Genomic DNA, 14,109 nt, shown 5'->3' with positions numbered 1-14,109 from the left:
ATTCCAGTTCAGGTTATACTTGTGTTTTCTCTTCTGATCTTGTTTTTCAACTTCTGCCTGAGAGTGAAATCATCCCATGGAATTTTTTTTTTTGACTGATGGTGTAAAGGTTAAGATTTTATCCACTGGAGAGAAGGGAAAGAAAAACAAAACACGGCACTGAATGGATTATCTTTAGATTTTTGGAGAAAAAGAGCAAAGTTTTCATAGAAATGAATGACTATGTGGTAAAATTCTAGGTTAGCAAATGTCATGGAAATGTTAATGTGATTTTTTTTTTTTAGCCTCCAGGGTTATAACTGGAACTCAGTGCCTGCACTAAGAATCCACTGTTCCTGCAGCTTTATTTATTTATTTATTTATTTATTTATTTATTTTTGATAGGACAGAGAGAAATTGAGAGAGGAGGGGGAAGATAGATATATAGAGAGAAAGATAGACACTTGCAGATCTGCTTCACCACTTGTGAAGTGACCCCCTTGCAGGTGGGGAACAGGGGGCTAGAACCGGTATCCTTAAGTGGATCACATATGTGATTCATCACTATGTGCACTTAACCAGTGTGCCACCTCCTACGGGGTACCCCATGTGATTTAAAAAAATTTTTTTTAAAAATTTCTTTCTTTTTTAAATTTATTTATTGGGGAATTAATGTTTTACATTCAGTAGTAAATACAATAGTTTGTACATGCATAACATTCCCCAGTTTCCCATATAACAATACAACCCCCACTATGTTCTCTATCATCCTTCATGGACCTGTATTCTCCCCACCCAACCACCCCATGTGATTTTTTTTTTCTGTGTCAATTTCTTTTTGTTCATCTTTAGATCAGTAAATTTATTCCAGCAACAAAGAATAATGAAGAGATTAAGTATATACCTCAGGGAGGATTTTTTAAAAATCTATTATAATTTAGCTTTTTTATTATTATATCTTAAACATGATTTACAAAGATCAGATTTAACTGTAATAAATTCTTCCACTTCAAAAAATACATTCAAAATGTTGGACTGGTGGAGGGCCCAGATCTTCATTGTAAAAGAATTACTGGTAGGTTGTCTTATGCTTCTTTTTAGGTGAAATCCTTCCTTCTAGATCACTGAGCTTATCAGAATCAAGGCCATGCTATCTTCATATTCCAGGAAAGTTCTCTTTTGCCATGTGCATCTGATTTAGTGTCATTGTACTGTATTAACTGTCACTGAGTTCCCAATATTGTCAGACAGGGTTTATTGATGTGGTGTAGTGATTTTATGTGGGATCTTTAGTCATAAATGCTGGGCTGTAGAATAATAATCCACTTGTTGGTGATTTTTATTTATTTATTATTTATTTATTAAATACCCTTAGTTTTGCTTATAAAGTATTAAGATTTTGATATATTTGTAAAGATATTTTATTTATTTTAATGAGAGAGAGAGATCAGAGCATTGTTCTGCTCTGGCTGATGGTGTTACTGAGGACTGAACCTGGGACCTTTGGAACCTTAGGCATGAAAGTCATTTGTATATATTTGCATAACTATTATGCAAACAACTCCTTCCCCAGTTCTATTTCTAAAGACCTAAATATGGCCTTCATTGAGAAAACATCTCAATTGCTTCCAAAATTAATGCTCAGTTTTATTTGAGATAGGATACCAGCTAAAGTTCAAGAACAACAAAACAACAACAAAAAATAGAACCAGTAGGATGGAGGGGCCTGTCTTTCTGGTAATCTCTCAGTTCCCAATTAAAAGACTTTTCCCCAGTAAGGTGTGTCTCTGGGGAAGCTGAGCTCCAGGACACATTGGTGGGGTCTTCAATCCAGGGACGCCTACCCAGCATCCTGGTGGCATCTGGAACCAGGGCTAGAGAATGGGAAAGCTATCATGGGAGGGGGTGGGTTATGGGGATTGGGTGGTGGGAATTGTGTGGAGTTGTACCCCTCCTACCTTATGTTTTTGTTCATTAATCCTTTCTTAAATAAAAAATTAAAAAAAAAAGACTTTTCAAAAAATGATTGTATAGGATAACCTCTACTTAAACTCAACTGCTCTAGGGCTTTAGTCAAAAGACCTTTAAGCAACACCTAAATTATTGTCTGATTGAATAATTGGAACATACATCCTCACCAGTTGGCACATAGAACTGACCATCAGAGATGGTGAGCAAAAGTGGTTTCTTAGCAGAACTTGGAATGGAGTTGGTGTATTGCACTAAAATAAAAAACTCTGGGGTGAGGGTTCAGATCTGTGATGGCAGAGGACCCAGTGGGGGTTGTATTTTTATGTGGAAAACTGGGAAATGTTATACATGTACAAACTATTATATTGACTGTGAAGTATAAAACATGAATCCCCCAATTAAAAAAAAAGTTGTTTCCTTTATGTGTTGTGGGAAAAGGGGATTTGAGAGTATGACAGACAGAAATCAATTAAAAGGATTATGTTCCATCAAAGTGGGATATGGACAGAATATATTCAAGAATTTTCTGCTAACATAAATATGCTCAATATGACACAGTTATTCCCTGTAATTTATAAGATGCTAGGATACATTTCTCTGACAAGGAACAGTTAGTTTTCTGTGTGTATTTAAGGTGACATGATCTTCTTTAAAGCACGGGAAGACTGGGAAGATTACTTTATGTAACGGTGAACCACCTTTCCCTTTCCTCCTCCATGCAACTTGATTTGTACCCCTGATTTGCTTTTCTGTTCCATTCTTTGCTTGTCTGTCAAGGGAAATGGTTTGTTACATTAATATAGTTCTTATGTTTTTCAGTTATGAATAGCTTTTCAAGGCTTAATGTAGCTTTTGAAAATTCCCTTATTACTGATCTAGGTATTATCACTGTAGGAGTTAAAGTCATGAGACAATTTTATGGGGGTAATTTCTTGGCAAAGTTAGATTTTGTGCTGAAACCCTGCTGGGTGCTACACACATTGACGGATGACCCACTGTTTAATGGGGTATTCTAGTGTTTATGTATGTGAAGAATGGATGTGCTAATTAGAGCTTTGGAAGGAAATGCTGCTTGATGTTATGGGGGTTTTGCATATGGAATATTCCTTATGCTGTCATTTTCTGTGGTCTTTTCAAAGTGTGTTTGCCAGATAACTGAAAACATGAATCTAAAGTTTTGTGGTGTCCTCTATGAAACTGCTTCAAGGAATCTAAATTGAATTATTAAGACCCTCAAGCAGATAGGGGAACTTCTTTTTTTTTTATTTCTTTATTGGGGAATTAATGTTTTACATTCAACAGTAAATACAATAGTTTGTACATGCATAACATTCCACAGTTTCCCATTTAACAATACAACCCCCGCTATGTCATTTATCATCCTTCATTTTACCTGTATTCTCCCCACCCACCCACTCCTACCCCAGAGTCTTTTACTTTGGTGCAATATGCCAATTACATTTCAGGTTCTACTTGTGTTTCCGTTATGATCTTGTTTTTCAACTTCTGCCTGAGAGTGAGATCATCCTATATTCATCTTTCTGTATCTGACTTATTTCATATAACATGAATATTTCAAGGTCCATCCAATATCGGCTAAAAACGGTGAAGTCACCATTTTTTACAGCTGAGTAGTATTCCAGTGTGTATATATACCACACTTGCTCAGCCACTCATCTGTTGTTGGACACCTGGGTTGCTTCCAGGTTTTGGCTATTAAAAATTGTGCTGCCAAGAACATATGTGTACACAGATCTTTTTGGATGGATGTGTTGGGTTCCTTAGTATATATCCCCAGGAGAGGAATTGCAGGGTTGTAGGGTAGGTCCATTGCTAGCCTTTGGAGAGTTCTCCAGACTGTTCTCCACAGAGGTTGGATCAATTTACATTCCCACCAGCAGTGTTGGAGGGTTCCTTTGACCCCACACACTCTCCAGCATTTGCTACTGTTACCTTTTCTGATGTATGACATTCTCACAGGAGTGAAGTGGTATCTCATTGTCGTCTTTATTTGCATTTCTCTGACAATCAGAGACTTGGAGCATTTTTTCATGTGTTTCTCGGCCTTTTGGATCTTTTCTGTGGTGAATATTCTGTCCATGTTCTCCCCCCTGTTTTGGATGGGGTTATTTCTTGTCTTGTGGTTGAGTTTGGCAAGTTTTTTATGTATGTTGGTTATTAAATTATTGTCTGATGTATGGCATGTAAAGATCTTCTCCCATTCTGTGAGGGGTCTCTTGGTTTAGGTAGTGGTTTCTTTTGCTGTGAGGAAGCTTTTTAATTTGATGTAGTCACATAGGTTTATGCTTGCCTTAGTCTTCTTTGTAACTGGATTCATTTCATTGAAGATGTCTTTAAAATGTATGTGGAAAAGAGTTCTGCCAATATTTTCCTCTAAGTATTTGATAGTTTCTGGTCTAACATCCAAGTCCTTGATCCACTTGGAATTTACTTTTGTATTTGGTGAAATACAGTGGTTCAGTTTCATTCTTCTGCATGTTTCAACCCATTATTTCCAACACCATTTGTTGAAGAGACCTCTGCTTTCCCCATTTAATAGTCTGGGCCCCTTTGTCAAAGATTAGATGTCCATAGGTGTGGGGCCTCTTTTCTGGGCTCTCAGTTCTATTCCACTGGTCAATGTGTCTATTCATGTTCCAGTACTAAGCATTTTTGATGACAATGGCCCTATAATACAGTTTGAAATCTGGGAGTGTGATACCTCCGGTTCTGTTCTTTTCTCTCAAGATTTTTTTGGCAATTTTAGGTCTTTTCTGGTTCCAGATAAACATTTGTAGCATTTGTTCTATTCTCCTAAGGAATGTGCTTGGGATCTTGATGGGTATAGCATTAAATTCGTAGATGGCTCTGGGTAATATATTCATTTTGATGATGTTAATTCTTCCAACCCATGAACATGGAATATCTTTCCACTTCTTTATGTCTTTTTCAATTTCTTTGTGTAGTGACTCATAATTTTCAGTATACAAGTCTTTCATTTCTTTCGTTAGATTTACTCCTAGATATTTTATTGTTTTTGTTGCTATAGTAAAAGGAACTGATTTCTGGATTTCATCTTCTTCTAACTTAGTGTTTGCATAGAGGAATGCCACTGACTTTTGAATGTTAATTTTATATCCTGACACCTTACTGTATTGCCTGATGATTTCCAAAAGCTTCTTGCTAGATTCCTTAGGTTTTTCCATGTATACTATCATGCCATCTGCAAATAAGGAGAGTTTGACTTCTTCTCTTCCAATCTGTATCCCTTTAATTCCTTGCTCCTGCCTGATTGCTATGGCAAGAACTTCCAACTCTGTGTTGTATAGTAATGGTGATAGTGGGCATCCCTGTCTAGTATCTGATCTGAGTGGAAATGCTTCCAATTTTTCACCATTGAGTATGATGTTGGCTATAGGTTTGCTATATATAGACTCAACTATCTTGAGGAATTTTCCATCTATTCCCCTTTTTTGTAGTGTTTTGATCATAAAGGGATGTTGGATTTTGTCAAAGGCTTTCTCTGCATCTATTGATATGACCATGTGATTTTTGGTCTTGCTTTTGTTGATGTGGTGGATCACACTGATTTATTTACATATATTAAACCAACCTTGCATGCCTGGGATAAACCCCACTTGGTCATGATGAACAATCTTTTTGATATACTGCTGTATCCGGTTGGCTAGAATTTTGTTCAATATTTTCGCATCTATGTTCATCAGAGATATTGGTCTGTAGTTTTCTTTTTTGGTTGTGTCCCTGTCTGCTTTTGGTATCAGAGTGATGTTGGCTTCATAGAAGCTGGTAGGGAGTATTTCAGTGCCTTCAATCTTCTGGAAGACTTTTAAAAGTAGAGGTATTAGTTCCTCTTTGAAGGTTTTGTAGAATTCATTTGTAAAACCATCTGGTCCAGGACTTTTATTTTTGGGGATATTTTTGATAACTGTTTCAATTTCATTAGTTGTGATGGGCCTGTTCATGTTATCCACTTCCTCTTTACTTAGTTTTGGAAGTTGGTAGGTATCTAGGAAATCGTCCATTTCTTCCAGGTTCTCTAGCTTGGTGGCATATAGTTGTTCATAGAAGCCTCACATGATATGTTGAATTTCTGCAGTATCTGTTGTGATATCTCCTCTTGCATTTACTATCTGATTTATTTGGGTCTTCTCCCTTTTTTGTTTTGTGAGTTTGGCTAAAGGTTTGTCGATTTTGTTTACTCTTTCAAAGAACATTTACTTTCGTTGATCTTTTGTATGGTTTTATAATTCTCAATGTTATTGATTTCTGCCCTAACTTTAGTGATTTTTGTCCTTCTGGTTGCTTTAGGGTTCCTTTTTTGTTCTTCTTCTAGGTCTTTAAGATGTGCAATCAGGCTGTTTATTTGTGCCTTTTCTTGTTTCCTAATGTGTGCTTGTATAGCTATGAACTTCCCTCTTAGTACTGCTTTAGCTGTGTCCCTAATATTTTGATAGCTTGTGTCTTCATTTTCATTGAAGTCTCAAAACATTTTGATTTCTTCCTTTTTTCCTCTTTGACCCAGAAGTTGTTAAGAAGTATACTGTTGAGCCTCCACATTTTGGGTCTGTGACTAATCTTTTGTTGATTGTTAAGTGTTAGTTTAATTCCACTGTGGTCTGAGAAAATGCTTGGGATGATTTCAATCCTCTTGAATTTTCTGATGCTCTCTTTGTGGCCTAACATATGGTCTATCCTTGAGAATGACCCATGTGGATTTGAGTAAAATATGTATTCCAGTTTCTTGGGATGAATCACTCTTAAAATGTCCAATAGTTCCTGTTCAATCTATCTCTTCATTTAGCTCCCTTATGTCTTTATTGATTTTCTGCCTGGATGGTCTGTCAAGTTGAGAGAGTGGGGTGTTGAAGTCCCCTACTATGATTGTGTTACTGTTAATATATTGCTGTAGCTCTTTCAGTAGACGTTTGATGTATTAGATGGCTTCTCATTGGGTGCATAGATGTTAATAATTGTGAAGACCTCTTGATTGGCTGATCCTCTGAGCATTAAGTAGTGTCCATTCCTATCTTTTTTAATCTTACCTATTTTATAGTCTATTGTGTCAGATATGAGAATAGCTGTTCCTGCCCTTTTTTTGTGGGTCATTGGCTTGTATGATAGTTTTCGATCCTTTCACTCTAAGTCTGTGTTTGTCTTGTTGAGTTAGGTGGGTTTCCTGTAGACAGCATATTGTTGGGTTGTGTTTTCTGATCCAGCTTCCTACTCTGTTTCTTTTAATAGGTGAATTCAGGCCATTGACATTTATTGATATCAAATATTGAAGATATTTTAACGCCATTCTTGTAAAGTTTTAGAGTGTTTCAATATATGTCCTATTTGTGGTGGTCTAATTGTTTATAGGAGACCTTTCTGAACTTCTTTCAGGGCAGGCTTGGTGATAGTTGATTCCTTCAACTGTTGCTTGTCTGAGAAGGTTTTGATGCCTCCATCTAGTCTGAATGACAGTCTAGCAGGATATAGTATTCTTGGCTGAAAGCCTTTCTCATTGAGCACTCGATAGATATCTTGCCATTCTCTTCTGGCCTGTAGTGTTTGTGTGGAGAAGTCTGCTGCTAATCTTATGGGTTTTCCTTTGTAGGTGACTCTTTGTTTTTCTCTTGCAGCCTTCAGGATCCTTTCTTTATCCTTGTTCCTTTCCATTCTAAGTATGATATGTCTTGGTGTCTTTAGGTCTGGGTTAATTCTGTTTGGGACCCTCTGGGCTTCTTGAATTTTTATGTCTTTGATGGTGTATAAACTAGAGAAGTTTTCAGCTATTATGACCTGGAAAATGCTTTCTTCCTCTCCTTCTCTTTCTTCCTCTGATATGCCAATAATGCATATATTGTTTCTTTGGAAGTCATCCCATAGGACTCTGTTGTTGTTTTCAGCATCTCTTAATCTCTTTTTGAGATCTCTTACTTCTTTTTTAGTTGTCTCTCATCCTCAGTCTTGCTAATTCTGTCTTCAGCCTCATTGATTCTATTATCTCTTCCCTCTACTGTTTGCTGGAGTTCATCTATTTTGTTGCCCTGTTCTGATACTGTTTTAGCTTGTTCAACTAGTTGCATTCTTAGCTCAGCCCTTTCAGCTTTCAGCTCTCTAATAACCATGAGATAATTAGTATTTTCTTCCATAGTCTCATTTGTTGTTCCTGTATTTCTGATTACAATTTTTTCTAATTTTTACTCACTCCTGTTATTATTTCCTTAGCTAATGTTTTGATGTTGAACTCGTTATTTTGTGCTTCACCCTCTGGAGGACTTTTAGCTGGACTCTTGTCCTGATTCGATTCTCCAATATATCTTCTTGTTGTTTTAACCATTGTATATATTATGTTATGAGTTCCTTATATCAGTACTTTTCAAATTACTGATCGCTATTGCCTGGATTGACTTGTGTCTAATTAAGTTAATTAAAGGGTTCACAATGGTGGAAGTTAACAGTTGTTTCAATAGTATTTTAATGCCTGAGTTGGAGCTCAATGGTTTAAAAGACTCTTTTTTTTTTCTTCCCTGTAGGCTATGGGAGCCTGAAGGCTTTTAAACTATCAATAGGCTTCAGCTTAATCACTGACTCCTGACTAAGAGATAAAGCAAGGTGTGGCAGAGATAATCCAGTGGTTATGCAAAGAGACTTTCACAGCCCCTCAGCTATGCCACCGAGGTATAGGTCTTCTCCTGAGTTTCCTGGTTAGATCTCTGTCCCCTGGTGTCTCTCCCTGTTGCTGCTCCAGATTCTGAGGGTAGTAGCAATGGAGACTCAGAGTTACACTTGGTGAGTCTCTGGGGAGTCCTCTTCTCCCTTCAGCTGTCCCCTTGTTGGTGGAGCAGGCTGGAGGTGGTGTCTCAACTGATAAACTGCTGGACTGTTAGCAGTCACTTAATCTCTCCTTATGCTCCTCTCCTCTCTGTCACCAGCCACACGTGTTTGTATTTAGTGGGTTCCTGTGGTCATTCAAGTCCTGTCTTGTTTCGGTCCCGGGTGGTCTCCTTTGGTATTCCTAGTTGATCCAGGAGAGGAGAGGCGAGGAGAGAAAGTGATCTGCTGCTGCTCGTAGCTCCACCTCCAGAAGTTCCAGGGGAACTTCTTAGTAGCTTGTTATGGTTTTGAAAAAAATCCCAGATGAGGGGTTTGAGGTTGTGCCCTGGATATTATGACTGCCTGAAGATGTCTTTATATGGTCTCCATAGGCTTCATAGGTCTTCATTAAAAATATATTTTATTTATTTATTTTAATAAGAGAGCTAAGAATATAGATAGGTAGGTAGATCGATAGGTAGATAGATGGATACATTGATAGATATATAGATACAGAGATAGATACATAGATAGATGAATAGACAGACCAGAGTTCTGCTCAACTCTGGCTTACAGTGAATCAGGTGATTGAACCAGGGACTTTGAAACTTTAGGCATGAAAGTCTTTTTGCAAGACTATTAGGCTATCTCCTCCACCTAGTACTGACATATTTTTATATTTTCATACTTACTGTGGGTAGGATACTGTGTAGAAAACCAATCATAACCACCCCCTACTGCTGCAGTCTGCTTGCTTCAAATATTGGTTACCTACCTAAACTTTAAAATTATTTGAGGGCTTAGTAAAGTCATTGATGGGTAAATACTATGCCGTGCTTTGTAAAGCCATTGATGGATAAATACTATGTCTTAGACATATATGCCTTCAAGGATTTTTAGCTGAAACTTTAAAAATAATAGTGGAAATAATTGCTATCATATTCTCTGTAAATGAGAGTTGAATTTATGCTATATGCTTTGTCAGCCCACTTACTTATACTCTGTTACTTTAGTTTCCCCTCATCCTGGCATTGGGTCTTCTTGGGGAGAATATAAACCAATGATATTGGGAATCCTTAGTTACTTTTTGGGTGTGAGAAGCAAACTGAGGTGAAAGATACTGCTTGGGAAGACCATTCAATTTTTCTTTACAGAGAACGACTAACAGTCTGAAGGAATCTGGGAAGGTTCAGAAGTTGTTAGGACTTTGGATGTGTAGAAATGAAATGACAGGAGGGAGAATCTGAGAGACACTATAAGTATGCACAGCCAGCATTTTGATAAGTCAGTAAAGTCACAGGTGACAGGGAGTTAAGAGGCAGTGACCATGGGACTTTCTAGGTTGGATGTTATCAATTTGGGTCGGACAGGTAAGGCTAATACCTATGGAAGACCTACAGGCTGCTTTGGCTGCTTGGTACATATTAGTTCAGAGTCCTCAATGATAGTCTAAAGCAAAGGTTTATTGCTGGGGAATTATGCAGATGCAGTCACATCTGCCAAGCTGTCCCCTCAGGCTTTGCCACTTCCCACAATATTCTTGCACTGCCTTTTTCAACCAGTCTTGTCCCAATACGTGACTCCTGGTTGTTGCCCTATAAAGCCCTTCTCCTAATGTCCCTCGACCCTCTTGCCTGTTTTTTCACTTGGGTGATCAGACACAAGGGAGGATGGTCCAGGGGGCGGCCATTTTTGCTACCTCCACGTGGCCCGAACCACTGCGCTCTCACCCAACTCTGAGGTGCCCCTGCAAATAAAGATTTGTGTTCCCTCTTCACTCTGGATCTCCTCTCTCTCTTCTCTGCAGCGCAGCCCGACAGTTTATGCACATTTAATATTCAACTTCTTAGTGTAAAGTTAGAGCTTACATAGAGACCATCTGAATTCAAGTCTAGATCTGTTCCATAAGTCAAGTAGAGACATTTTTTAATTGAGAGAACCACGGAGGCTTTCATGAACATGGTGAACATGGGAGAGAGAAGGATGAATAGTAGAATCAAGAGACCAGATGATTTCCACAGAAGATTACCGGTTTGGGACTGGGTGGTAGTGCAGCAGATTAAGCATACATGGCACGAAGTGTAAGCACCAGTGCTAAGATCCTGGTTTGAACCACTGGCTCCCTACCTGCTGGGGGGTCGCTTCACAAGCAGTGAAGCAGGTCTGCAGGTGTCTATCGTTCTCTCTCCTTCTCTTTCTTCCCCTCCTCTCTCTGTCCTACCCAACAACAACAGCAATCAATAACAACAACAATAATAACAACAAGGGCATCAAAATGGAAAAAATGGCCTCCAGGAGCATTGGATTCATAGTGCAGGCACTGAGCCCCAGCAATAACCTGGGAGAAGAATAAGAATAAGAAAGAATAAGAATAAAAGAGAATAAGAATGAGAGAATAAGATTAAGATTAAGAATAAGAATAAGAAGGCGTCCAGTGGTAGTGCAGCGGGTTAAGCTCAGATGCCACAAAGTGCAAGGACCTGCATAAGGACCAGGCTTCCAGCCGTCCCCCCCACCATGGCTCCCCACCTGCAGGGGAGTCTCTTCACAGGTGGTGAAGCAGGTCTGCAGGTGTCTATCTTTCCTCCTCTCTGTCTTCCCCTCCTCTCTCCATTTCTCTCTGTCCTATCTAACAATGATGGCATCAATAACAACAATAATAACTACAACAACAATGAAAAACAACAAGGGCAACAAAAGGGAAAATAAATAAATATAAAATTTTTAAAAAAATAATAAAAAGACGACCCCATCAATGTGTACTGGAGCTCCGCTTCCTCAGAGCCCCACCCTACTAGGGAAAGAGAGAGGCAGACTGGGAGTATGGATCGACCAGTCAATGCCCATGTTCAGCAGGGAAGCAATTACAGAAGCCAGACCTTCCACCCTCTGCAACCCACAACGACCCTGGATCCATACTCCCAGAGAGATAGAGAATGGGAAGGCTATCAGGGGAGGGGATGGGATATGGAGATCGGGTTATGGGAATTGTGCGGAATTGTATCCCTCTTATTCTATGGTTTTATTAATGTCTACTTTCTTAAATAATAATAATAATATTACTATTTTTATTTTCTAAAGCCAACCCCAAACCTTGGGGTCACTAGTATCAACAAAATGTCAATGTGTTTATTTTAACCTTTAACATAAATTTACCTCTCTCATACAATTAAACTTTCTTATACCCCACATAAAGAAAAAAAAGATATTTGTATTAGATATATCAAGTTTATCTATTGAATAGACCGAATTGCATTTCTGCAAATGTGATTTTTGGGGGGCTTTGTTATTTAAGGTCTTGGTTTAGGCATAATTTCAGCTACTCAATTTCTTTAGGTTGAAAATTGTTCAAAACAATACATTTGAAATAGTTTCTCATTGCGCATTTAGATGTGAATGGAACCAGCCAGCTGAGTTATTCTGAAAATTTGTCTTACGGTAAAGATGGCCCCATCTCTGCCAACTCATGGTCCCCATGTGAGATGGTGGGCACCAGGCACCATGGCACATCTTCCCAAGAGATTAATGTGGTTCGCAGCCTTAGTCGCCAGTCCACAGAGGGGAGCTTGGAAACGGAAACTGCTTTTAATAACCGGGGATTTGAAGATTCCTATGCCACTGACGGTTCTTCCGTGTGGACTCCAGAGGCAAGTTACTTGTTCCATTCTTTACTTTTTTGATGTGTTTGCCCTGGGGAAGTCCTTCTTTCTTTCTTTCTTTCTTTCTTTCTTTCTTTCTTTCTTTCTTTCTTTCTTTCTTTCTTTCTTTCTTTCTTTCTTCCTTCCTTCCTTCCTTCCTTTCTTTCCTTTCTTTCCTTCTTCCTTCCTTCCTTCCTTCCTTCCTTCCTTCCTTCCCCTACCTTCCTTCCTTTCTTTCTTTCCTTCTTTCTTTCTTTCTTTTTTTCTTTCTTTCCTTCTTCCTTCCCCTTCTTTCCTTCCCCTTCCTTCCTTCCTTCCTTCCTTCCTTCCTTCCTTCCTTTTTTTCTTTCTTTCTTTCTTCCTACCAATTTAATAAGGATTGACAAGTCCATTGAGTAAAAGGGGCAAAATTCCACACAATTTCCACCACCAGAGTTCCACATTCCATACCTTCCATTGGAAGCTTTCCTATTCTTTATTCTTTTGGGAGCATGGACCAAGGATCATATGGGCTGTAGAAGGTGGAAGGTCTGGCTTCTGTAACTGCTTCTCCACTGAAAAAGAGTGTTGGAAAGTTGATCCACACTACCAGCCTGTTTCTATCTTTCTCTAGTGGGGCAGGACTCTGGAGAGGTTGTGTTCCAGGACACATTGGTGAGGTCGTCTGCCCAGGGAAGTCAGGTTGGCATCATGGTAGCACCCGCAACTTGGTGGCAGAGTAATGAATGAAGCAGAAAGGTTGAGATCCCACACCTGTCATCTCTGGACACTGTCCAAAGTGAAACATATCATGATGGTACTGGTTGAAATGATTTGGTTGAGATCAGCAGATAAAGTGTCAAAAGGTATGAACTGAGAGAAGCAAGAAGGAAAATAAGCCATGCCCCAGAGAGTCCAGGACTGGGAGAAATATGGGTTTTATAGAGAATGGAGAAGTTTCCTACTGTCTTAGAGTTTAAGAAGGCAATAGATAGTTATTGTTATGACTAAGTTATTTGGAAATTTGGTTTACTTTGAAAATCCCATGGTTAGGATTTACTTTACCATATAAGACCTCACCATGATTTATGTCATTTAATGCTATTTACAAATAATTGTATCTTATATACTGCCAAGACCATTTGCTTCTGGTTTCCCTGGTCTAGGATTATGGATGATTTAATATTTCAAAAAAGTCATTATTAGAAATGTGTTAACAATTTAAGCCCTCTTTTAAAATTGAATCAGGTTGGAATCTTAAATGCTTAGACTAAAGGAATATATACTCAGAACTGGGGTCTATGCATCAAAAAGTTTGCAACTTTCAATGTATTTTCCTCTCTTATATTGATTAGTAATTTATAAGACTATAGGTTAATAGGAGTGTATATTGACAGCATTCCCACCACCAAAAAAGTCTGTGTCCCTACCCGCACATCCTTATAGTGGAGCTGAAAATAAACCCTCACCCCCACCTCCAGAGTTTTTTACTTTGGTGAAATACTCCAAAATCAGTCAATTTCTGCTTTGTGTTTCCGTTTTCATTCTTCTTTCTCAGCTTCTGTTTATGAGTGGGATCATCCCATACTCGTCTTTCTCTTTCTGACTTATTTCACTTAACAAGGTTCCTCCTAGCTCCATCCAGGCTAGGTTGAAGAAGGTGGGTTATTTATTTATTTATTTTTAATATTTATTCCCTTTTGTTGCTCTTGTTATTTTA

General features: G+C 38.5%; 1 protein-coding gene across 1 annotated transcript in view; it reads left to right on the top strand.

The window, feature by feature from the left end:
- SYT16 (synaptotagmin 16) overlaps nucleotides 1-14,109 on the top strand; it is a 219,494-nt gene that overhangs the window by 165,337 nt on the left and 40,048 nt on the right. The window contains exon 4 of the mRNA XM_060174868.1: nucleotides 12,163-12,419. Within this exon, the coding sequence (XP_060030851.1) occupies nucleotides 12,163-12,419 (257 nt within the window). The remainder of the gene's footprint in view (nucleotides 1-12,162; nucleotides 12,420-14,109) is intronic.

Source organism: Erinaceus europaeus, chromosome 16 (assembly GCF_950295315.1).
Source record: "Erinaceus europaeus chromosome 16, mEriEur2.1, whole genome shotgun sequence".
NCBI classification, from domain to species: domain Eukaryota; kingdom Metazoa; phylum Chordata; class Mammalia; order Eulipotyphla; family Erinaceidae; genus Erinaceus; species Erinaceus europaeus.
The sequence above is the reverse complement of the archived record's forward strand: the minus strand, read 5'-3'. Positions and strand labels throughout refer to the sequence as shown.